Consider the following 15,863-nt stretch of genomic DNA (forward strand, 5'->3'; position numbering starts at 1 on the left):
AGGCAAAAAAGGTTTAAAAACACAAAATACAGCCAGTTTTGAAGAAAAATTTTCAATTATCTCCTGAGCACCCACAAATCCATCCTATGCTTGTGGAAGCAAATGAGATCTGGGGTATTTTACACAACACCAGGTGATTATGGGTAAGGGGAAGAGCCAGAGTACCAGATCCAGAACCTTGAAAGTGGCCGAAGTTGGTTCCATATTGGTTCACAGAGACCCATATGTTGATGGACGGGTAGAAAAGGCAACATCAGATATATACGTATAAATAGAAAGATACAGATATACTAAGAGAGACTTATGTATGTATGCAAAGAAGTGAGTCGTGATTTCATGAGTAACTGTTCATTAACAATAAAGTATTAAGTTCTGACCTACAGAAAGTCAGAAAATGGCTTTGAAATGGGCTTTAACATGGCTTCTGAAGGGGGCAAGGTCAACCTCCTAAACAGACTTTTACACGAGTCCAAAAGGGTGAAAAGTCCCCCACTAGACCTCTTCTAGCTATTTCAATGAGCTATGGGTTGTGAAAGCATAGCTCAACTGAATTAAATGTATATGTATATATATATATATATATATATATATATATATATATATATATATATATATATATATATATATATATATATATATAAATATAGATATATATATATTTGTGTGTGTGCGTAGATATATATATGTGTGTGTGTGTGTGTGTGTGTGTACGTATGTATGTACATGTAGCGCACACACGCATATTTATCATAGCCTTGAATACATTTCAAAGGATAAATCTGAAATATCAATCATAGGAATTCCTGCTTTATGTAGTGACAGACAGCTTTCCTACTCAGGATCTAACTTATTTGAGGGATCCCCTTACAAAACCTCAAATGACAGTACAACAAGGAATCAAATACAAATGTCTCTAATTTTACATGGGAGATTATCCAGCTGTAAATATCTTCTTACAGGGGGCAATCCCCTCTAACACCTTCTCACCCCAAAATGTATACATGTCAACTCCATTGCTGCACAATTACGAAGTGGGGAGAAGTCTCCCAAAATGATGGGATTGCTGCAGTAAACACTGATGGTGACTTCCTATGTTGAACAGAGATCCAGGCTATTGACTCCCAACCAATTTGTTGTTGGTCACAAGTAGATATACCATATTGACCTTATTTGAGTTGTATATATCGTATTTGTTTTTTCAGGAGTCAGGGTGCTGTCTGCCAGGACTCGAAATACACTCTTTTAAAACATCCTAAAAGGTATAATAAAGTGAAGATACTGCATAATCAATCTGGGAACCTTATCATCCCTTTGTATTTCTTTCTCTATGAACAAGGATTATTTATAGACAATTTAAAATTCCCCCCATAACATTTAAGGCATCGAAGAAAAAAAAATATCCTCACAGACGTAACCCTCTGCACCAACTGCCAGACAATACAAATGAGGGAATACGGATGCAAATCCTGCATACTTCCCTTAGGAAAAATTAGTATCAACCCACGGAGCTAACTGATATCCTGTGCTGGAGACCATCAAAACTAAGAGGAAGAATTCTTACCAGAATCCAGACAGGTGGAATAATGCAGCTTTTGCACCCATGTATGCCAATATTTTTATGGGTTTGATGGAACTTGAATATATTTATACACATTATTTTGTAAATACACATGTTATGCATTATTTTAGGTTCATAGATGATTTGGTTTTTTTGTGTAAAGGAGGCAAATCTGAAATTGATAATTTTATAAAAGATATACAAAATAATAGATTTGATATCCATTTTGATGGAATACAATGTGGAGAGAATGTCTCTTTCTTAGATATTAATTTAAAGGGAATTGTAGGAAAACATATATCTACTAGCATACATAGAAAATTTGATTCAATTAATCAATTCTTAATGGGCACTAGTTGCCATCCTACTCACACTATAGAAGCGATACCATATGGTGAATTCTTAAGAATTTCCAGAATATGCAACAGTGAAGAAGAATTTTTGAATGAGGTTAATAATACGATGGAAATGTTTAAGAATAGGAAATATGATATGCAAGTATTAAAGAGAAGTAGAGATGAAATATTTAATAAGAGATATAACAGTAACTTTCAAGATAAAAAGTATAGAGAAAAAAAGCACAATGAACAAGGTGGAGACATGGACAGTATTTTTATGGTATCTACATATAATATTTGTAGTAATGATATTAAGAATTGTATATCATATTTTTGGCGATTTTTACAGAATTACGAAGAATTAAATGGGATGACTAAGAAAAAATTAATATTTAGTTACCGTAGAGGCAGAAATATTAAATATATGATAGTACACACTAAATTTGAACCACCTATTCCTCAGATAGGTAGAACAATAGCTAGTTTAGGTACAACATCATGTGGAAAGTGTAAAATCTGTTCTCATGTGGAAAATATTTTTCATTATATTAATGGAAAAAGTTATAATTCTACGGGTTCTTTTAGTTGTTTCACTAAACAAGTTATTTATACAATTAAATGTGGTTGCAAAAAATTCTATATAGGACAAACTAAAAGAATGTTTAAAGTAAGAATAATGGAACATCTGAGGGACATTAAGAATAATAAATTAGAGAGCCCTTTGGCTCAACATTTTGCAAAATTCCACAATTCGGATGTAACTAACTTTAGGGTATCCATACTAGAAGAGGTTGATAGAAAGGGAGCTAGTGAAGAAAAAATAAAGAATTTACTTTTAAGAAAGGAACTAATTTTTATTTTAAAATATCAGACACTTGCACCAAAGGGACTAAATGTTGATTGTTGTTGGAAGAGTGTAATATAAACTTGTCTTTTTAAAAGGTAATGGATTTTTAATTGTTTAATGATTATTTAATTATGTAATTAGTTAATGGGTGTGTGTATAAATAGGGAACAGTGATGTATTGTAATTTACTCCTTGAAGGCTTTGTTGAGCCGAGGCGCTAGAGACTGTACAGCAAATAAAACGTTTTTGGTCAACTGGCTGTTGTCGTATTCTACATTTGGGTTCTTATCTTGTTCGAGCTGAAGAGCAGGTGGAATAATGAATCTATATCATATTAAAATAACCTCTTCATAAGATGAATCAGGATAAAGTCATCTTTCTTTTCAACCTTCTGAACTTTTACAGAGAACTGAAAAAGTCTGCATTTCTGTGTTCTATCCACTGACTCAGGTGAGTCCAATGAAGGTCCCAACTTACGCCTGCTCTGTGGCATCCATGAAGCCTTGACTAACACCAGAGTTTCACTAGCAGCTCAAGTGCTGAAGAATTAGACAGGAGAGAATGGGAATAAGAACGGTTTCTGCCAGTTCTCCCTTTCTTGAGGGTTGGGGGTAGGGGCAGTAGTCCCACTCAGCCAAATTGCTGCAGTTCAAACAGAAGCTTGCACAACAATGTTCACAATACAGGAAAATGTGGACTTGCTGATCAAGATAATAATGGCAGAACTCGTTTCTGTGTCAGAGGAGCACTCGCACACCAGAGGAGAGCACAGAATGCCTTCCACCACACTGATGTCAGTGCTCTCATCAACTACAAGGGGGAGAGTTCAGAGTCATAACCACAAAAGCCCTGACAGACTTCAGCAGACAACAAGGAAGATAAAGGACACATACAAACAAACAGGTCTTGGCTGTTTTATTGTGTTTTTCCATACTGATCGGAAGCAAATGCTTTTAAAATCAGAGAAAGGCTACATCAATGCAGGGGATAAATCAGAAGGAGCTACAAATAGCACATACTGACTGACCAGAACTTATTCAACCAAACATGAGATCAGGGAACATTAATATACATACCAGCAAACTTCACACGAAAGACATCTCTCTGCAGCACTGATGATGTGGTGATACGTACTTTCATTAATGACTACATATGCCTGCTTTCAGAAGTTGCCCGAGTAAAGTACAGTTTTGTACCTACCATAAATGTAGATGTTCGAAGATCCACATTGCTGCAGTCCTTACACTTGGGTAGTCCGCTGTCCTCGGTCGGCCCGAATATCAAAGTATAAGGCTGACGTCGGTCAAGGCGCATTTGACTGACATCAGGACGTCAGGGTACAAATGCGCATGACCGACGTCATATCCTCAGTCTTTTCTTGCCCCAGATGTCAGAAGACCCTAAAAATAAAGGTCAAAACCAAAAGACAGCAAACAAACAACCAACCAACCACCCTTGCACTAATTATATGTACAATATATACAATATACACAATATTTACAACCCAACCCACACAACCACCTCTAACTACAGAGGGAAGGAGGAGGGTAAATTGGACTGCAGCAATGTGGATCTTGAACATCTACATTTATGGTAGGTACAAAACTGTACTATGTTCTTCATCTCACATTGCTGCAGTCCTTACACTTGGGTAGAATCCCAAAGCAGAGGTAAGGGAGGATGGCCAAACTATAAGGAAGCAGGAGCTGCCAAAATGCCCTGCAAAACAGCAGTGGCAAAACCAGCCCTGGATTTAGAGTAAAGTGGTAGGTGATAATGCCTAGAGAAAGTATGCACTGAACTCCAAGTAGCTGCCTCCAAAATATCCTTGGTTGCCACCCCCCTCAAAAGTGCGGTCAAGTGGCAGTAGCCCTAGTGGAATGAGGCCTAATCCCAGCTGGAATCTCCTTGCCATGATGGGAATAACAGAAAGCAATGCAAAACCCAATCCACTTAGAAATAGTTTGTTTTGACACAGGCTTGCCCTGAGAACTCAAAGCAAAAGAAACAAACAACTGCTGAGACTGCCTGAACCCTTTAGTTCTGTCCAAATAACATCGCAACTGCCTGTGTACATCTAAAGTGTGCAAAATCTTTTCCCCTTTATTTTGGGGATTTGCATAAAAAGTAGGCAAATGAATAGTTTGGTTTAAAGCCACACTAGAAACCACTTTAGGCATAAAGGAAGGATTAGTACGTAAAGATACCCTATCCTTATGGAAAATTAAGAAAGGCTCAACCGCCATAAGGGCCTGTAATTCAGAAACCCTTCTTGCAGAGGTAATGGCCAACAAAAGGCAGTCTTCCATGATAAATATTTCAACTCAGTAGTAGCTGCAGGCTCAAAAGGTTGTAGAGTGAGTTTCTCCAACACAAAATTGAGATCCCAAGCAGGAGTAGGAGCTCTACGTGGGGTCTTATATTCTTTGCCCCTCTAAGAAATTGCTTGAACAAAGGATGAGAAAACAATGGTGGGTCACAGTCATAGTGAGCTGAAATTGCTGCAGCATGAACCTTAATAGAAGAGAAGGACAAACCTTTGTCCAGTAACTCAGTAAGATATTGAAGAGCCACACTTAAATTAGGCTCAGAAACTTCAAAATCCTTTGCTGCACTCCAAAATAAAAATCTCTTCCATTTATCTGCGTACACTTTCCTTGTACTAGGCCTTCTAGCTTCCAAAATCACATTCAAAACTTGTTGTGGAAGTTGAGACCCTCTATGGTTCAAAACAGAATATGCCAGGCTGTTAGGTGAAGAGAGTGAAGTTTGACATTGAGCAAATGACTGTCCTCCTGGGACAACAGGTGTGGAATCGAAAGCAAAGGCCAAGGAGGCTTCCGTACCAGACTTCTCAGTAATGGGTACCAGTGCTGTCGAGGCCAATCTGGAGCTATTAAAATCATCCTTGGCTTGTCCTGTCTGACCTTTAGAAGTACCTTTGGGAGGAGAGGCAGAGGTGGAAAGGCATACACATGAAGATTGCTCCAATTGAAAGAAAGAGCATCCACTTTCCAAGCTGTGGGATGAAACCTTTTCGTGCAAAACTTTGGCAGCTGATGGTTTAGTGGAGAAGCGAACAGATCTATGTCTGGAGTTCCCCATGACACTGTCAATTTCTGAAATACATGAGGATCCAATTTCCACTCGTGGGGATCCATAATTCGTCTGCTCAACACATCTGCTAAGGAGTTCTGTGCTCCCGGCAGAAACCTTGCCTGAAGACTGAGCTGTAAACTGAGAGCAGTCTCCCACAAAATCATTGCTTGCCTGCACAGAGGATAAGAATGTGTTCCCCCTTGCTTGTTGATGTACCACATGACAGTTGTGTTGTCTGTTAGAATCAACACCTGCCCTGGAAGAAGTAAATCCTTGAAAGCTATTAATGCAAACTGGACTGCTAACATCTCCTTCAGGTTGATATGTAGATGTTGTAGTCTGGCAGGCCACTTGTCTTGTATCCACTTTCCATTTAGATGAGCTCCCCAAGCTTTGTCTGAGGCATCTGTCGTTAAAATCTGACTCGCCTCTGGCGGGTCACAGAGAGTCCCTTGTTTAGGTGACATTCCTGAGCCCACCACAAAAATTCCTTTTGAATGCAAGGTATTATTTGAATGACAGTGTCCAGATCCTGGCAGTGCTGTGTCCATACATTTTTGAGATACCATTGCAGCTTCCTCATATGCAGTTTGGCATTGGGAAGCACCAGAATACAAGATGCCATGAACCCTAAGGCTTGAAGGACTGTCCTTGCAGTCAGCCGGACTGATGAGATAGTTGATGGAAGTAAAGGGAAAGATTCTTTTGTTTGTCCGGGGTTAAAAAGGCCATCTGGGATGCTGTATTCAGTCTTACACCCAGAAAGCACATGTCCTGAGAGGGTACTAGACTGGACTTTATTTCGTTCACAGAATACCCCAGGCATCTTAGCACTGCTATCACATATTCCAAATGATGAAGAAGCTCTTCCCTTCCTTGAGCCAGAATCAGGCAATCATCCAAATAAGGATAGATCTGTATTCCTTTTAGCCTGAAGAAAGCTATCACTGGAGCCAGAACTTTCGTGAACACTCTGGGCAGTAGATAAGCCAAAGGGCAATGCAGAGAACTGATAGTGAGAAGTCCCAGCTCGAAACGCAGATACTTCCTGCAACTTAGTCTGATAGGAACATGAAGGTAAGCCTCCTTGAGATCTAAAGTTACCATCCAATGATCTTTGCCCAGCAGAGGTAAAAGCTGTTGTAACGTCAACATTTTGAACTTGGGAATGTCCAAATAAGTGTTGAGGATAGATAAATCCAAAATTGGTCTCCACGTGTTCCCCTTCTTTGGTACTAGGAACAGGCGAGAATAAAATCCTAGGCCCACTTCTGGCATAGGGACCGGCTGTATGGCCCCTAGTTGAAGTAACAGAGAAATTTGCTTATGAGCCTCTATTCTTTGTTGAGGAGGAACGTCTGGCATGCCTCTGAAAGGAGGCAAGGTATGGAAATAAAACCTGTAACCGTGGTGTATGATATCCAATACCCATCTGTCTTGGGTAATTAAACTCCAATTTTCTTTGAAAAGTGCCAACCTTCCTCCCAAAGGTGCTGCCAGACGAAAAGGCTCTGGCAGCTGAAAAGGTAGGTCATTGGGTCTGTTTACGAAAGGACTGACCCCTGCCCTCACCTGAAGACTGTGCAGGAGAACTCCCTGTTCTAGGCCTGAAAGAGCCCTGAGCTCTGCCCCTACCACGTCTAGATCTACCCCTAGACTGGGAATCATAAGAAGGATACGTCCACCCTTTAGTAGGCCAATTTCTACTAAACTTTGGAGGCTGAACCTGCAAAAAATCTTTAACAGTCTGCATAGACTTAACCTTGTCTTCCATTTTCTTTAAAACTGCCTCAACAGGAGAACCAAACAACACATCAGATTGTAAAGGAGCATCTAAAATCCTTGTTTTAACATGGTCAGATAAATTTTGATCCCTCAGCCAGGCGTGCCTGCGAAGAACTGACCCAGTGGCAGCCACCCTAGACGAGGCCTGTACAGCATCAAAACCACATTGCAAAGAATGCTTACCCACCTGTTCAGAAACATGTACTAAATCTTGTAACTCTTTACAATCAATACCTTCCGCCAGAGCATCAACCTTAGACTTCAATTGTGAAAGGAGATAGTTTTGGTATTTCAACATGTGAAACTGGCAATTCAAAGCCCTCATAGCTAGAGTGGAAGAAGTATAAACTTTCTTTCCCCATCTATCCAAGGCCCTGGCCTCTTTATCTGCAGGAACCGGATTCTTGACAACAGAAGCCTTAACACCTTTAGGCCCCTGGCTAACAGTTTCTGGGTCTGCCCTAGGACTCTTAAAAGATACTTATGAGCTTCAGGCACCCTGTAATACCTATCCGGTTTAACAGGAGCAGGAGGCAAAGAATCAGGATTAAGAGAAGCCTCTGTAAAACATCTTCCACTACATCCAAAACAGGAGGTATAGCCAAAGGCCTATGCTGGGGTAAAACAAAAATTCCCTAAGCCTTTTCCTGGAATCAGAGAAGTCCTGACCTTCCCACTTAAAATGCTCCCTCATGGAATGAAGAGTTTCTGAAAAGAAAAATCCTCAGGAGGAGAAGCAGGAGGAGTAGAATCATCCACATCAGAATCAGAATAAGGAGAGTACTCCTGCAAGTCTTCAGCCAAGACTCTGAAACATCGAAGCCTGCTCAAAACTCCCTAGCTCAGGCTCCACCCTAGGTCTCTTATCAGGAGGGGGCAAAGAACCCCTAATCAAAGTAATCAAATCTTCTGCCATTTTAAGCATATGCTTCTTGGGCACAGTTCCAGAAGAACTAGGGGTGACACCAACTGAAGCTAAACCTGGCCTGCCTCTAGGAGAAGCCTTGGAAACAGAAGGAGAGGGCCTAACCACCCTAGGCAAGGAGGGAGTATAGTAACCTGAGAAGCCCCATCACCCTGACCTGCCTCCTGAGAGGCCACATCCTGCAATAACAAAGTCTCTCCTGGGATCCCAAAGAAACCTCGGTGGAACCACCAGCTCCACCGACACCTCTAAAGAACCGGCGTCCGCACGGACGGTTCTTCTAGCCTAGGCTTAACTGCTTTGTCCTTGCGCTTCTTCGAAGAAGCGGGCGGAGCATCCGACGGCATTTTATAATTGCACCGCTTCGAAGACTAACCTGGCACAATCTAATCTCCTCTTTATAGTGCGCTTATTGAATCTAGCACAAGAGCGACACCCAACGTCGTGCTCAGGCCCTAAACAAGGAATACACAAAGTATGATAGTCTCTATGCGGTATCTGTTTCCCACAAGAAATACAATTATTCACTTTTTCTGACATCCGGTAAACCACTGAGGCAAGAAAAAACTAAAATATTCCCCAACGGGGTACTTAGCCAACTTTGACTCGGTCTGAAACTCCGAAATCGAAAAATTTCAGAACGCCAACCGGCACTTGCAATACTGCTTCTGCATCGGACCATGCGGCAAAAAAGACTGGGGATATGACGTCGGTCATGCGCATTTGTACCCTGACGTCCTGATGTCAGTCAAATGCGCCTTGACCGACGTCAGCCTTATACTTTGATATTCGGGCCGACCGAGGACAGCGGACTACCCAAGTGTAAGGACTGCAGCAATGTGAGATGAAGAACATCATTATTTCCCCAGCACTAGTGTTGGAATCAGAGACTATTTTCAATCTCTCCAGCTGTCTCTTTTGAAGACTAACCTTTGTTGATCATCTTCCCTCTCTTGTTATCTCTGTTACCTATTTTCTAAAATAAGCAGTTAACTAAAAGATTATAAACCACAGTCACTTGTGTAGACCAACAAACAGCTGGATAGTCACAGTATATTTTATTAATTTCTGATACAATTCTTGTGAAAGTAAAACAGTTAGTAAATGTCAGATACTACATAGATGAAATTCTTCCAATGCTGATGTAGGTTATGAAGCTCCAAAAATGAAGAGATGGAAGGAAAAAAAAGGTTCATTGCAATGCTGGCTACATTTCAATACATCAATCAAGTATCCACGGAACACTGGCCCAAAACAGCATATGTCTTCACATATAACTAAGCCCAGATGATGAAAGCTATGACTGAGGTAGAAGAGCACATAAGGTGGGTAAACTCACAGTTAACATCCTTATTAACCTACTTGTTAACAGGGTAAGCCCACAGGAAACAAGTGCCCCTTTTCAAAGGTGACCTGAGAGCACTGCCTAAGTGACTTGCTCAGTTACAAAGTAGGCTAGTGAAGGTGGAATGAATAAAACCCTGTACCCTGGGTTACAGGAAACAGCTCAATTGTTATGATTTACTATTACACTGCCCCTCTCTAAAGATGACATGTTATTCGGTACTTTTCTGTTATCGGGGCAACAGTTGTAATGAGCATGTGCTCGCAATGGTCGCAGACACCATCCTTAAAAAAAAGTTGTGGAAGCCTGAAAATCCTCTGAATTTGGAACACTACCAAAATATCTTCTTAAAGTAATTCAATCTGTGCAACCAGTCCACCACAGTTTGTGCTTAAACAGTATGAAAAGTAAGGTGAAGAAGTCTGTGAGGTGTCCAACAATATGTAGAAGTGATCAGACTGCAGATGTAAAGACCAGAAAGTATACCCCTCCCCCATAAACTAATTCTGCTGCGTCTTGCAAGCTGAGAACCACAATGTATGAAGTGCCTGTTCAACATCATATTCACATGTTCCGCTGTGAGAATCCCCAAATTATAGCATTACAAAACATCCTCCCAAAAAGAACATCGCTGTATGTTTATTTATCATTGTCACGTGAAGTACTTTGCAGCGCAGTAGTTAGGACTGATTCGGTAATGTGGCTGACTGAGGATAGATATTATAGAAATCACTAGCCCCACAATACCTTTTAAAGGCAGCCTATAAAATGTCCTACCATTAACACAGACACAGTAGCACCCAAGGTAGTACACCAACTTTGAAACAAAGGGAAACAGCTATAAAAGTAAACATTTTACAGTACTGAGGTAGTGCTCAAACAATTAGAAGTCAAAGCATCATCTTGCCACCAGCAATGAAATAAGCTGCCATTTTCTTCAATGACTTGTACAATACTGCTCCAAACTGAGTATGGTAGCACACAATACTATAAAGTGATGTTTATAGTATTGGCAGCAATCATTGCAATTGTGTGCTAACTTATAGGTTTCATAGGTTCATAGATTAGTACTAAGCTAACTGCCCTTGCGAGCCATTTTAAGCCTAGCCAATTATCCCTTGTAAGACTCAAACCCTGCACCTTGCGTTTGTAAGGCAAACACCTTAATCATTAGGCCACCCTCCCACACTTTTCAGGCGATCATTACAACTGTTGCCCCAATAACAGAAAAGTATCTGTTATTCTAAAGTATCTGTTATTCTGTTTATCTGTAAAAGTACTGGTGCTTTATGTCTGAATATATCTTTGGTGTTTTGTCAATGAGCAAAATACCAAAACTCACTTTTTAAACAAACTAACATAAATAACTCCAAAATAAAAACAAACTGATACATTGCAGGTAAAAATGGTACAAAGCATACAATTACCTGCAAAATGTCAGGTACTTTATCTACGTGTACTTTCAGATCTTGTTTTAACAACAATGAAATTAAAAGTAGCATATTCTACAGCTTTTTTTTTTTTCACAAAAGCAGTGCATTTGCAGTTTTACCTAAAAATTTGTAAACTGAGGATGGAATTAGGTACATGAAAATATATTTTACTCATGCAGTCTGATTTTGGAAACTCACTTGAGCTTTTCTCACAATGTCATATGCCACCTGGTGAAAATAACATTTTAATGTTCCTCAACACACACACACACACACACACACACACACACACACACACACACACACTAAACACTCTCCCCTCTCTAGGAGTGCAAACATATACATTAGATATGCATACATACATACTTATTTAATAAAGATAAGGATATGCGCACACACAGTTATACATATTCATGTACGTGTGTGTGTGTATAGATGTCTACAGCAATATATTTACATATCTGCAGATAAATACATAGATATGCATCTATAAATAAATATATAGATGTATATCTATACATCTATAGACATATAGATGAATATTTATGTCTAGATATCTATATATATATATATATATATATATATATATATATATATATATATATATATATATATATATATATATATATATATATATATATATATATATATATATGCGCGTGTGCGTATATATGTAATGTATGTAATTTGATATACACACATGTAATGTGATATATATATATATATACACACACATATATGCAATGTGATATATATATATATATATATATATATACACACACACACACACACACATACTCGACCAACACACAGATAAACACAAATATACATATGTATCTAAACACGCATGCACTCACAAGCTCACAAACACACGGTAGCACCAACACCTTCAATTTTACATTTCCTTACCTGCCACTTCAGTTCGAATCTTCATATTATTCTGAAGAACTGCAAGAGGCTCAAGGTACTCGGCTGCTTTTCCTTCTATTACTTCCTCTAATTTTGCTTTTACTTGGCTGAGTCGTTCTTTAAACAATCTAGAACATAAGCATTTTTTTCTATTTTCATTATAAGTGCTGAATTTCTGCAGAACATACCAGAACTATAACAGGAACTTTTTTCCCCTCCTACTGACAGAAGAAAACCACAGTGACAGGTAAGCATGTGTGTGTTTGTGTGTGTGTGTGTGTGTGTGTGTGTGTGTGTGTGTGTGTGTGTGTGTGTGTGTGTCAGAGCAGGCATGCGAGAACATGCACACATGCGTTTTAAATACTTTTCTGGCAGCTAATTTGCAGTGTACTGTTGCGATTGCTACCTAGAAGGTTTCAACTACAAAATATATGTATAGGCAGGAATGATCTATTCTCCATTCTGAACTTCCCCTCCATAACTGCCAGATACATATAGTGGCATTCAGTCACAACTTGTGTTTTTACTGCAGTGACAAAAAAAGTACAGTTTTGTACCTACCATAAATGCAGACGCTCGAGTGTTCACACTGCTGCAATCACTACATTTGGGTTATCCTGCCGTCAGGCAGTCCCGCAGTCAGCCTGAGTTCCAAAGTCTTGGTCTGGCGTCGGTTGCTGTCGCTTCTTCCCTGACGTTAGTGCGCCAGAGGTATATATAAGATGCATCCAACACCATTTTCTTCAGTTTTTCTTGCCCCAGATGTCAGGTGACCCCAAGTAGGTAGGCAATACATATTGCTAATCAAAAATATACAATAAAAACAATAGCTTCAGTTACCAGCAAATACACCCCAAAGGTTGTATACGGTAGAAAGGTATAGATAAGTCCAGCTACTTCAGGGGGGATGGAGGGAGGGTACTGCAGCAGTGTGAACACTCGACCATCTACATTTATGGTAGGTACAAAACTGTACTATGTTCATCGTGTTACACTGCTGCAGTCATTACACTTGGGTAGAATATCAAAGCTGAGGTTGGGTGGCAGTTAGGATTGGCTATGAGGCCCTGCAGAACTGCAGTGGCAAATCCTGCTCTGGATTTAGAGTAAAGAGGCAGGTGGTAATGCTTGGTAAAGGTGTGCACTGAACTCCAAGTTGCAGCCTCCAAAATTTCCTTGGTAGGTACTCCTCTGAGAAAGGCTGTTGAAGTGGATGTTGCCCTGGTGGAACGTGGCCTAATGTTATTTGGGACTGATTTTCCATGCTGTGTGTAGCAGTACCGAATACAGTGTCCTATCCATTTGGATATAGTCTGCTTTGAGATAGCCTTGCCCTGTGATCCTGCAGCATATGCTACAAACAGTTGTTCAGTTTTCCTGAAAGCTTTTGTTTTGTCCAAGTAGAAGCGTAGCTGCCTGTGTATGTCCAAAGAATGCAGATGTTTCTCCCCTTTATTCTGGGGGTTTGGATAAAAAGTAGGCAAATGGATGGTTTGGTTAAGAGCCACACTAGATACCACCTTTGGCATAAAGGTAGGGTTTGTCCTTAAAGATATCCTTTCCTGATGAAAAATTATAAAAGGTTCCACTGCCATTAATGCCTGTAGCTCGTGCTGAATTTACTGCCAGGAGCAGAGCTGTTTTCCATGATAAAAATTTTAGATCGGCTGTATTGGCTGGCTCAAAAGGTGGTAGGGTCAGTTTTTCCAAAACGTAATTGAGGTCCCAAGTTGGTGTTGGTGCTCTCCGGGGCGGTCTTATGTTTTTAGCCCCTCTGAGGTACTGCTTTAGCAAGGGATGAGAGAATAAAGGAGGATCCGTGCTGTAATGTGCTGAAATGGCAGAGGCTTGGATCTTAACTGATGAGAAGGATAGGCCTCTGTCCAGCATCTCAGTTAAGTACTGTAAAATTTGAGGAATGTTTGGAACGAGAGGGTCAAGGCTTTGAGCCTGGTTCCAGGCGCAGAATCTCTTCCATTTTTCTGAGTAAGCTTTCCTGGTGCTAGGCCTCCTGGCCTCCAAAATGACATACATAACAGCTTTAGAGAGAGGTGTTGTCTGTTTGACTAATGTATCTGCCATGCAACCAGGTTTAGGGTTTTGAGCTGACCGTGCAGGATCTGATTGTTTTGTTGAGTCAGAAGGTGTGGAATTTGAGGCAAAATCCATGATGGGCCTTGAGCCAAGTTCCTTAAGATGGGGTACCAGTGCTGGCGTGGCCAGTCTGGAGCAATCAGGATCATCTGTGGTTTTTCTTGTCTGGCTTTTAGGAGTACCTTTGAAAGGAGAGGCAGTGGCGGGAAGGCATAAACTTTTAGGTTTTTCCAGCTGAACAGAACAGCATCCACTTTTCATGCTTGTTTGTGATAAGTCCTTGTGCAGAATTTTTGTAGTTGGCAATTCAGTGGGGAGGCAAAAAGATCTATGTCTGGGCATCCCACTTTTGCATTACCATGGTGAAGATTTGTGGATTCAATTTCCATTCGTGAGGGTCCATGATATTTCTGCTTAGATCGTCTGCCAGAGTATTTTTCTTTCCTGGCAGGAATTGTGCTTGCAGGTGAACTTGATACGTTAGAGCTGTGTTCCACAAGGTCATGGCTTGCCTGCATAGGGGATAAGAATGAGTGCTCCCTTGCTTGTTTATGTACCAGATTACTGTGGTGTTGTCTGTCTTTAGTAGTAATTGTCCTGGATGTAGAAGGTCCTTGAAAGCTGTTAGGGCACTTTGAACAGCCAACATCTCTTTTTGATTGATGTGAAGATGCATCTGGTCTGTGATCCACTTGCCCTGAATGCATTTTTCTGCCATGTGTGCTCCCCAGGCGTAATCCGAAGCATCTGTTGTTAGAGTTTGCCTGGCTGTGGGTTGGCTAAAAGGCTGACCCTTGTTTAGGTGACATGCCTGTGCCCACCATCGAAACTCCTGTTGTAGGAAGGGAATCATTGGTATTACTGCGTCTAAACTGTGAGAGTGTTGAGTCCAAACACTTTTCAGGTACCATTGTAATTTCCTCATATGCAGTCTGGCATATGGTAATAGTAGTATGCAGGATGCCAAGAATCCCACGGCCTGCAGATTTTTTCTTGCAGGGAGATGGGACTTTCTTGCCAGCAATTGAAAATATTGAGTTAGTTGAACTTGTTTGTCTGGTGTGAGGTAAGCCATCTGGGCCGTTGTATTTAAGCTGGCACCCAGGAATATAATCTGTTGCGAAGGCACTAGTTTTGACTTCTTTACGTTTACTGTGTACCCTAGAGAAATTAGCAACCTTTTTGCAAACGCCAGATGCTATAGAAGAATGTCCTTTGTCTCTGCTTGAATGAGGCAGTCGTCCAGATATGGATATATTTGAATTCCTTTTTGTCTGCAAAATGCAATTACTGGTGCCAGGCACTTTGTGAAGACCCTGGGCGCAGTTGATAAGCCAAAGGGCAGTGCAGAGAATTGGTAGTGCATTACACCAGCTTTGAATCTGAGGTATCTTCTGCAATTTTTGTCTGATAGGGACATGCAGGTATGCCTCTTTGAGGTCCAGAGCAACAAGCCAAGCCTTCTTGCCCAGCGTGGGTAGAAGCTGCTGTAACGTAAACATTTTGAATTTCGGTGGGCCTGTGTGAGGG

At 40.5% G+C, this 15,863-nt stretch overlaps 1 protein-coding gene across 1 annotated transcript in view; it reads right to left on the minus strand.

Annotated features, from left to right (window-relative positions):
* Positions 1 to 15,863, minus strand: part of LOC122805272 (breast cancer metastasis-suppressor 1-like protein) — a 360,358-nt gene that overhangs the window by 85,969 nt on the left and 258,526 nt on the right. The window contains exon 4 of the mRNA XM_044075361.1: positions 12,240 to 12,367. Coding sequence (XP_043931296.1) covers positions 12,240 to 12,367 — 128 coding nt within the window. The remainder of the gene's footprint in view (positions 1 to 12,239; positions 12,368 to 15,863) is intronic.

This window comes from Protopterus annectens, chromosome 6.part1 (genome assembly GCF_019279795.1).
Source record: "Protopterus annectens isolate FY-2018-M chromosome 6.part1, PAN1.0, whole genome shotgun sequence".
In the NCBI taxonomy this organism is placed as follows: domain Eukaryota; kingdom Metazoa; phylum Chordata; order Ceratodontiformes; family Protopteridae; genus Protopterus; species Protopterus annectens.